At 29.9% G+C, this 10,396-nt stretch overlaps 1 protein-coding gene across 1 annotated transcript; it reads right to left on the bottom strand.

Moving 5' to 3' along the window:
* Positions 1–774: 774 nt before the first annotated feature.
* Positions 775–1,879, bottom strand: LOC110635902 (40S ribosomal protein S30). Its single transcript, XM_058129699.1, has 3 exons — positions 1,720–1,879; positions 1,484–1,621; positions 775–1,025 (listed from the first exon to the last, which is right to left on the bottom strand). The coding sequence occupies exons 1-3, from the start codon at positions 1,721–1,723 to the stop codon at positions 979–981; spliced, it is 189 nt and encodes a 62-aa protein (XP_057985682.1). The 5' UTR covers positions 1,724–1,879; the 3' UTR covers positions 775–978.
* Positions 1,880–10,396: the final 8,517 nt, after the last annotated feature.

Below are 10,396 nucleotides of genomic sequence, written 5' to 3' on the forward strand. Positions count from 1 at the left end.
CACCCAACCGATTCAATCCAACAGATTTTTGCCATCAGGTGGAATCGGATTGCATTACAAGATTAGAATAATTGATGTATATTAGATTGGGTCGGTTTGGAGCCAACTTGAACCCAAACCCAACCATGAACACTACTAATTAAAACAACCAACATACTATATAATGTTAATAAAAAAAATAAGTGATTAATAATAATTAAACAAAACTTATTTAAGATTCAAAATGTAAAATGCAATAATAAATTAAAAAAGAGTAGATTAATTTTGATAAAAGGAAAAAAATGAGGTTTAAAAATATATGGTATAATTAATTATTCTGAATTAAATAAATAGGGGTATTAACCCACATCACATCCATCCCAGTTGTCCCGCATTGCACAAAATTTTGCTAGTCTACTTTTCTAAGCCATTTACAGAGTTCATTATGAATGCCGAATCAACTTCAACCAATTACTAAAATTTTCGTTCACACCTTCTGAAGGTGGTGACAGAATAAAAACAAAACAAACATGCAAACACACCTAAATTTCCACAAACGTTGCAGCAATTCCATAGGATAAGTGATCAAATTCTCCAATTCTTCTTTTACTTCCTAGGGGAGAGAATGCAATAGATATATAAATGGCAATGAAAATGGATAAAATCACCCATCAATCTTCCACACTTTTGAGGTCAATCTTCCATATTTATGAGAACAATCGAACTTTTGACAGTTATGAAAGCTCATAAAAGGAATTATAGCTGATACCAAGGCCATGACAAAATACAGCATAGTTTGGAAGCAAAATCGCATCATCCTAATTAATAAAAAGAGCATATGCTCAACATAGTTTGAGACTGAATATCAAAAATTCAACAGGCTATGACAGATACTTAAAAAAAAAAAAACACAAGAAAAATCATCCAAACAGGCAAACAACCAATATCAGCCTCCACCTACATTAATAATAACTTTAATAATTCGTCATCCTGTCAAAGTTACTTCTCAGAAGAGTTTGGTCCCCTCTTCTTGCCGAATCCCACAACTGTAAAACAATAAAGAGAAAATCAAATTTTAGAACCTATATATAAATCATTCAAAGCAGTTACAGTTTATATATCAAATTTCGTGACTTTGCCCAAATTTTCCTAGTAACAAGTGCCAAGTAGTGCACATACTCAACTCAATTCAAAATGCCGCATTTGACATTAAAACTAAAAGACACTAAACCAAATAAAAGGCTTCCAAAAAAAGACCTTTATTCTACAAATCGATGCCTTATACACGGAATTCTCATTCCTATGAACCGTCTACCAGAATCCATTTTGTTAACATGGTTTGCCAATACAAGTTCTAACAGAAAGAGCATGATCACATAAATAATATATTTTCCCGTCTGTAATATTGCAGAAACAACACCATAAGCCTATTCTTTCCCCCTGAAATTTGGATGGACAAATCTTTGGATCTAAAACGAATAAAGATGAGCATAGGAGACATTACCGGCGGTGACAAAGCGGCGGTTGTATTGCATCCTCTTGTGGGCGCGGCCGCGTGGCTGCTTCTTCTTGTCTTGCTTGGCCACTTTGGGAGTTTGGCCTCTCACCTTACCAGCACGAGCCAAAGATCCATGAACTTTTCCTGCAAATCAAACATCCACCATTTAAAAGAGAATATTGTTAGCCTCAATTGACAAATAAGCGCCGCATAATCAGAGCAGTGAGGTGCTCGAGCTTTACCCATGGGGGCTTCTTCAACTGTTGCTGTTGCTGCGCGGGGATTGTAGCTCTCTAGCTAGATCGAAGCGTTGACAAATATATGCAGCAACGAATGAGAAATCTAGGTTTAGGGTTTGGCAGGTTAATATAGCGAGATACTGGTATCGCGGGCCGAGATCAAAATGATAATGAGTGGGCTAGGTGGCCCATAAAAAGAACACAGATGTTGGAGAAAGCCTCACACAACCTTAGCCGGGCTAAGCCACTTTCAACTCCCAAAAATGATTTTCTCCAGCGTCTATATAATATAAACTCTACTTTATATAAAAAAAATTTAATAATTATTAAATTAAATATTTAAATTTATATAATTAATTAAGATATATATATAATAAATACTTAAATTTTTAATGTAAATATTGTAGTTGAGAACAAGTTAAACTCGGACACAATAAAAAGTACCAAGAATTTTTTTTGTAAATTATACATATGATATCATAATTTAGAGATATATAATGGTAACATATTTAAATTTTAATTTATCTATATTATATATAAATATATAAAGTAAAAGAAATATTAACTTTATTTAAATTGTCTTTTATTATTTTTTTAGAATAAAATTATCATTCATTTTTAAAATAAATTATAATTATATTTTATTATTTAAATTAATTTTAAAATTTATATAAATTTAAAATTCTTAATTCTACTTTTAATTAATTTTAATAAAATATAAAATTTTATAAAAAATAATTAAATAAAATAAGAAATTAATTAATCTATCTATTATTTATAAAATATAAAAAAATATATATTTCTAGCAATAAATAAATAATTCATTGCCAATAATACATTTTGAAGACAATTACATACTAATCCATTTAACTTCGTCACTAATACTATTTAGCGACAGAAAATTCGTTGCTAATAATTTTAATAATTTTATATATTATCGTCGCTAATTTTTGAGCAACAGAAAATTTATCGTTAAATTTTTTATTATGCTAATTTTATAATATTTTATATTGTTACGAATAACTTTTAGCGATGAAATTATTTGTTACTAAATACGTAATAATTTTATTTTCAATATTATAATAATTAACATAAATTAAAATTTAAATATTAATTTATTAATAATTCTACTTATACTAAAAAAATATATTATAATTCTTAATATAGTAATTCTATAATTATAAGCCTATTAGCATTATTGATTCATTAAAAATTATTTAATTTATTTTAATAAAATTAATAAATATATAATTATTTAAATAAAAATTTAGAATTAACTACATATTAAATTAAGAATTTTAATTTTTAATCTAATTCAAGTAGATGAACCACATTGTTGATCATAAATTTATAGCATTTTTTAAATTATTTATATTAACAAAAAAATATTTTTAATCAAATTTAAATTTTATTTTTATATACAAACAAATTTTATTTATTTTATATCTATTAAAAATAAAAATAAATAATTTTGTATTCTCAAATTATTGTTCAATGTGATAAATTAAAAAATATTTTTTATTGAAAAATTTAATGAAATTATTATAATTACATTTTAATTTTGACTAATTTAGGTAAAAAAATAAAACTAAAATAATTTTACAATTTCAATAAAAACAAAAGTTTTAAAAAAATGCATGATTTAAATAATATAATTAAAAATAAATTTTCATAAAATATTTTATTTTCAGTTGCACTTAAGTCCGGCGAATATAGAGTCCAAAATTGATTCATTTCAATTAAATTTTAGAATAAATTATACTGAATTTGAAGTTTGACAAAATTATAATTAAATGTCTTTGTTTTTAATTTATTAAAATTATTAGCCCAATTTTAAATCTATCTACAATATAATATACTGTTAAAAAATAAATTTTTTATTAATGAAAGTGAGAAAATAATTTAAAAAAAAAGATCAAGTATAATTAGTCTTTTGAAATTTTAAAATAACTTTTTTTATAACGAGCATTGCATCTTATTTTTATTTATTGTACACACTTATAATTTAAGTTTTCCATATATAACTTTTATATAATATTATATTATCATAATTTAATTATTTTCAATATATAAATAAATTTATTTTTTAATCATAATATCAAATTAACATTGCGATATTTTATTTCTATCTAATATTAATTCAAAAATTATAAGAAAATAAAATTAATAAAAAATATTAAATTAATCAATTATAGTAATATAAATAAAATATTATAAACATAATAAGATAATATAAAATTTTACAAGAATCAGTTTTTGTGATCCAATTAAATATCTACCAAATGAATAAAATTATATGAAAATAATTGTGCAAATGGCAATAAAATGAGAAAAGAAATATCGAGAAAATTAACCTCTTAAAATATTTGATAATTTAGGTAACCTTTAATAATGATATCCATTCTGCTTTATTTTCTTTCTTTTTTTGAAATTATTTTTAATAAAAAGCTATGATAATTGATTTAGAGGATAATAATTAATTTTCTCTAATATCTCATCAATTAATTTGTTTAACAAATAAATAGGTTTCTTCTAATACATAGGTGAATAAAATGAATATATTATGTATATATAATAAGTTAATTAGATATTTACAACATAGAATTTGTGATTTGATGGTTCATAATTATTACTCTCTATAAATTTATATTATAAAAAATTAATAAAATAATTAAAAAAAATCATGTAAATATTAATGATAAAATAATTCAATATAATAAAATTTTATCAAAAAGTTAGAGAAAGTGAAAATAAGTTAATATGTAACCTATATTTAACAAATCTAAATCAATTATTTTAACATGTACTAATCAATTTCTATGTAAATAAATTTTTTAGTTTTTTAATTATATATTTTGATGAATAAAAATAATATTATATAATTCATAATTCCATTTTGATTTTTATGATTTTTATTATCACGATCCAAAACATGGGTCGGACCGGCACTAAGACTTGAGTCAGTATAAGGCCCCCAAAACCCGTAGTAAGTCTAACTATTCATTAGCCCAACCTTGAAGCCCATGTATAATCCCATTTTCAAGAAATCAAGCGAACAAAATCCTGGCATAAGCTGGACCATCCAACGGAGAGTTTTTAGCTTACCGACCTGTGATCACAATATGCATATATATGGGGAGCTCAGCTCTCCCTCACAATTGTCAACAACTCAATATAAGATCAAATGGGAGTCCAACTCCCTCATCTAGCATGATCATCCATCCACTCATTCCACATACATAGATTAATAAGTTTACAATTTCAAAATAATTAATCTTACAATCTCAAGCTAAGTAAAATGGTTCTACACATGCGGAGGTCTAGAATTTAAATTTAACAATACAAAATACAAAAATAACAGCTAGTACACCTGCGAGGTAGAAAGCAGGTTAAACACAAGGATAAACTCTCCTGTATCCTGGAAAAATAGGTGAATAGGAATGAGCGTTCGACTCATAGAGTAAAATATTGATTTTATATATATAATTTCTATAACTATCTAAGTTTAGTGCATCCCTAAGAATGAATGCAACACCTTCACACAATTCAAACAGATCAAGTCATAATTACACGAAAAGCAATCTAGAATACTCACACACCTGTGTGTCACATCCATACTCACACACACACACATATATATATGGGTGCTGATCCCCTATACAGCTCTCTTAGTTCCAACCTCTGCCAGTGATATCAACTCAAAGCCTGACTTTCTCTTAATATCCAAATGCAGGGGCCAGCAAGATTAACTCAAAGCTGTGCCTACCCCAACTTATCCATAAAAAAGATCAGGTCCCAGCGAGTCAAGCTCCAGTCACGTCTACCTGTCCTACTCATATTCATATACACACCACGTACACACCTACTCACACACACAACTCCAGATCGCCATAAAACAACAATTACAGCAATATCAATATAAAACGTGCCTAATATTTGCTACATACATATATGTATAAGTGATGCATGAACATATTTTGAATATAATAATATTGAATTAACATTGACCTCTATCAATTAATTGACAAAATTAATCAATTAATTTAATCTATAAAAGCAAGAACAAATCCTAAGGTATTGTCAAAATTTCGACAGAGTTTCCCTTGTAACTAGACCTAACCTCCTGCATGAAAATTCAATAAAACGCAATACACAGGGCCTCAGGCTCACAATAGTAACAACATCATATGGCTCCTCCTGGGCTCTCCAAATCAGACAATACTCAAGTGACTACACAAAGTAATTATTTAAAAATTATGGGTGTTACATTCTTCCCTCCTTACAGAAAATTCATCCTCGAATTTTGCACAATGAAGGATAATAATAAAGAACTACATATTAAACAAATACGGGTACTTGCTATGCATACCCCGCTCTTACTCCCAGGTGCATTTATCTACAGATTGACTATTTCACAAAACTTTAACTATGGGGATTTGCTTTGACTGAAACTACCTCACCTGATAGTCCATTATAGCTACTAGTTGCTCCTTAAAAGTCAAATTCTCATCTAACTCTACTGTGTCTAGTTGCAGCATATGAAAAGGGTCGAAAACATACTTCCTAAGCATGAAAATATGGAACACTGGGTGGACATAAGAAAAGCTTGATGGCAACCCTAACCGATAAGCAACTGCTCCCACTCTGTCCATGATCTCAGAAAGTTCTATGTAACGGGGTGCCAACTTCCCTTTTTTTTTTTAAATCTCATAACCCTTTTCATAGGAGAGACTTTTAAGAATATATAATCACCCACTATAAATTCTACATCTTTTCTCGTTGGATCTGCATAACTCTTCTATCTACTAAAAACTATCTTTAAACATTCCCTGATCAAAAGAACTATCTCTGAAGTGTACTACACCAGATCTAAGTCATGTACTCTCGCCTCTTCAATTTTTGTCCAACACAGGGGGGACCTACACTTCCTTCCATATAGTGCCTCTGTCACACCCTACCCCTCTGTAAGGCATAACATGATCCCGTAGTATACCTAATGAATTACCAACTTCTTCTACTGATAACCCATTAAATACACTACAAGGGATTTTAAAACTTTTCTTACTTCATTTTACAGTGGTGAGCACTATTTACAGGTGTTAAAAACTTTTTGTGAGCTGACTTGAAACAGTTAACACATTTAGACTATTAGTAATTTCTGTAAAAATTTTGGCAGAGTGCCATCTGTATTTTGGATAAAACAGTTCTTGAAAACTCAGAAAAGCAATTCAATATAATTCTCCATCTCCACTTCAACAGTTAAACAACACAATTTCTTTTTCAACTCAAATCCACAATAATTTTTCAAAGACTGAGATAAAAGAAAGATAATACAATTTTTACAAGTCAAAATACTCATAATTTACTTTACAACTTCAATGTACAATTTTAATTTACAACTGCTCAAAACCAAAATCAATATATACATACAGTGAATATACATTACAGTACAAAATGAAAAATGAGGTATACTCAATATACCCAATAATCTCTCGCTGGATGTACTAGCAGCCTAGTCTCACGCCTCTATCCGTCTGTCTACCGCGACAAAGAATGAAAGCTATCACGAGACAATGTCTCAGTGGTGCACAACATTAACCAAATACAACTTTAAATCACAGTTCATAAATCATATAAATGATGGATACGTAAAACCATAGTTAAATTCAAGACAATGAATGTCATAAGGAATTTAACACAATATCACAATAAATCTCAGTAATCAAAACGTAGTTAAATTCAAAAGACAGTAAATGTCAATAAGAATTTAAACTCCATTTCACAAATTATCAAAGCTCATAATAACACAATTTAGTCAAATAATTTACGAACACAGTGTTGCCAATTCATACACAACTTAGGCCATGACACAAATTTCCGATCAATGCCGCGTTGTACACCACGACAAAGCAATCACGACCCCACTAATCAAAATCAATGAGGAAGGGAGCTAGCTATATAATGAGCACTCATCCGATCACCTCAACTGGTAAACTAAAGAGGGAGAAAAATAAACAATCACAACTCCATAAATGGAGAAGGAAAATAAACGATCACAACCCCATAAATGGAGAAGGAATGATACGATACTGTCATGCTAAGTGTGAACACAAAATCAATTCCAAACATTTTATTCAAATGATTCGTGAGAATCCAATAAATTTCCAAAGTCATAATTTCATTCACAAAATTGCAACACAATTTATAAGTAACTTCAATTTTCACAAATCATACTAAATAATTTTTTCCACAGTTTCAAACTATTTACAATGCTTTTCAAGCAATAAGTATCCATTCAAACACATTTCCATAATTAAAAACAATAATATACAAATAGTCGTAATTTATTTCAATTGAAAAATTCAAAAGAAATAACTGTTGTGCACAAACCTCTGATAACTGTCTCCTGGTCTTAACTCAGTGTTTCCTTCCCTTTCCCTGAGTCTTTGCTAACTGAGAAACATAATTTGAAGTGTTTCAGTACTTAATTAAACTGTCTCTAACGATAATGCTTGATAATTAATTCACTGAATTCTAATATTTGCTTCATCAACCTAATATGTCGACCCTCGATGCATTCTAGGTAAATTAGGTTTTAATGTTATTAATATGTCATATTCGATAGTATTTTAGAATTGATACATGTTACCAATTTCAGTTCCGTGTATACTGCATTTTCTTGCAATTTGCTGGATTCCGGGATACTAGTTTGACCTAACCGGACGACCTAGTTCCCTTGGTTTTCGGGTTTCGGTCTAAACTACAAACTTGTAGATCTATGTCTTATGGATTGCGAGGCAAAATTTCAGGTCATTCTGAGTTATGTAGACCAAGTTATGGTCATTTTACTATTGCTGGTCAAAATGCATCAAAATTGATCACTTTAGGTCACTTTAGGTCATTTTAGGTTCAGCCAGTTTTTGGACCCGAACTTGTGCAAGCTGTTTGACTTGCTTATGGTCATTTTTGGGCTTTTGTGTCTTCATAAGACTTGTAGATATAGGTCTTAACTATTCATGGTCAAAATTTCAGGTCAATTGGACCTGTTTTGAGTGAGTTATGGCCTAAACACTAACTACTGCCCAAATGGTCAATTTTCAGGCCTCAATTGCACTTAATCCGGATTTGGTCATTTTTCAAGCTACCTTGCAAGCAGAATTTTGGCAAGCTTCCTTCATGAAAGTTGGCACATTTTGTGCCTAGTTTCACCTCCAATTGGTCTCATACCAATTGGAGCCACACTCTTAAGGTTTTAGGCCAAAATGCATACTGCCCTATTGCACTTCCTTTATTACTCATCAAATATCACTTTTAGCATTTACCAATTCACACATTCTTACCCAATCTGGTTTGTACCATAACCTAAACATATTTTATCACATATTGTTGATTATTTTGGCAGCTTACAATCACATTCAACATACACTATAAAGTGCAGAATTTACCAAGTCCAAGTTACACACAATTTAACTACATAACAAGCTCATTTACATGCCTAAACTCAAACCCTTGTATACATATACAATCTGCCATAGCAAGCACCATAATTCAACCATGTAATTTCATAAACCAACCCATGAAATAACATCCTTATGGTTCACTAAACCAGGCTGCCATTTCATGCATTACATTTCCATAATTTCCAAGCATTCAAATTTCAATACACATTCATATATCCTAAGTATACATCACCCAAATAATTTCCTACACATATATACATTTAATCAATCCTTTAATCCACCATTTACAAGCAAAAATAAACTGTCTTCAAGGTGTTTCCATGGCTGCCAAAAGTACACATCTCCCTTAGAACATTAAACTCCAAAATTCCTTCCACAATTCAACTACCCATAACACCCACACAAACTTTAATGAAGCAAGGATGAAGGAAATGGACATATACCTCAAGTGGAGCTTGTCAAACCTCTTCAAATCTCTCCCTTTTTGCTCCCAAAATACTGCCCAAGGTGTGTACTCAAACTTTAATGAAGAAGACTTGAAGAAATTGTGGCTTGATCTTGAGTGGATGAAGCTCCACACATGGATGGCAATGGAGGTTTTGGGAGGGATTCCAATTCGGCTGGAAGAGAGGAATGAAGAAGATGAAGTTGTTGAATGATGTGGCTGTCCACTTAGGTGTAGATAATTCCCACTAACTCTCCACTAAACTTTATTTAATTAATATTATATGTTAAATGTGTTAATTACTCAATTTGAATCCCATTTTTGCTATTTACATTAGGTACCCCTAATTTAATTCTTCATTATATTTTCCAAGTGTAATATTATTTATTTTTAATGGAAATTTAGGTCAAAAGACAACTCAGAGTGTCAAATGACCACAATGCCCCTGTTCGGGTTGCATTCCCGATTTTTCGGTAACACCGGGTTTTGTCCGTTTTTCGATTTCTCACTTTTCTTTGTACTAATTATTTAATTTTTCTTTGATATTTCTAATGATATTTATACTTCAATAAATATTTATTTGAGTCCTAAAAATATTTTCCAGGGTTCCTCACGGTCCAGGGCTAGTCAACGGTCCACGCCGTGACTTCCCGGTGCGGTCACCCATCGCTAGGGTTCTCGGCTCGCTTAACTTGGTTACATTTCTTTGCTATTATTTTTCCTTTATTTTTCTTGTATTTTCTCTTCTTGTATTTCATTATTTTATGTCTCCTCA

Source organism: Hevea brasiliensis, chromosome 11 (genome assembly GCF_030052815.1).
Source record: "Hevea brasiliensis isolate MT/VB/25A 57/8 chromosome 11, ASM3005281v1, whole genome shotgun sequence".
In the NCBI taxonomy this organism is placed as follows: Eukaryota; Viridiplantae; Streptophyta; class Magnoliopsida; order Malpighiales; family Euphorbiaceae; genus Hevea; species Hevea brasiliensis.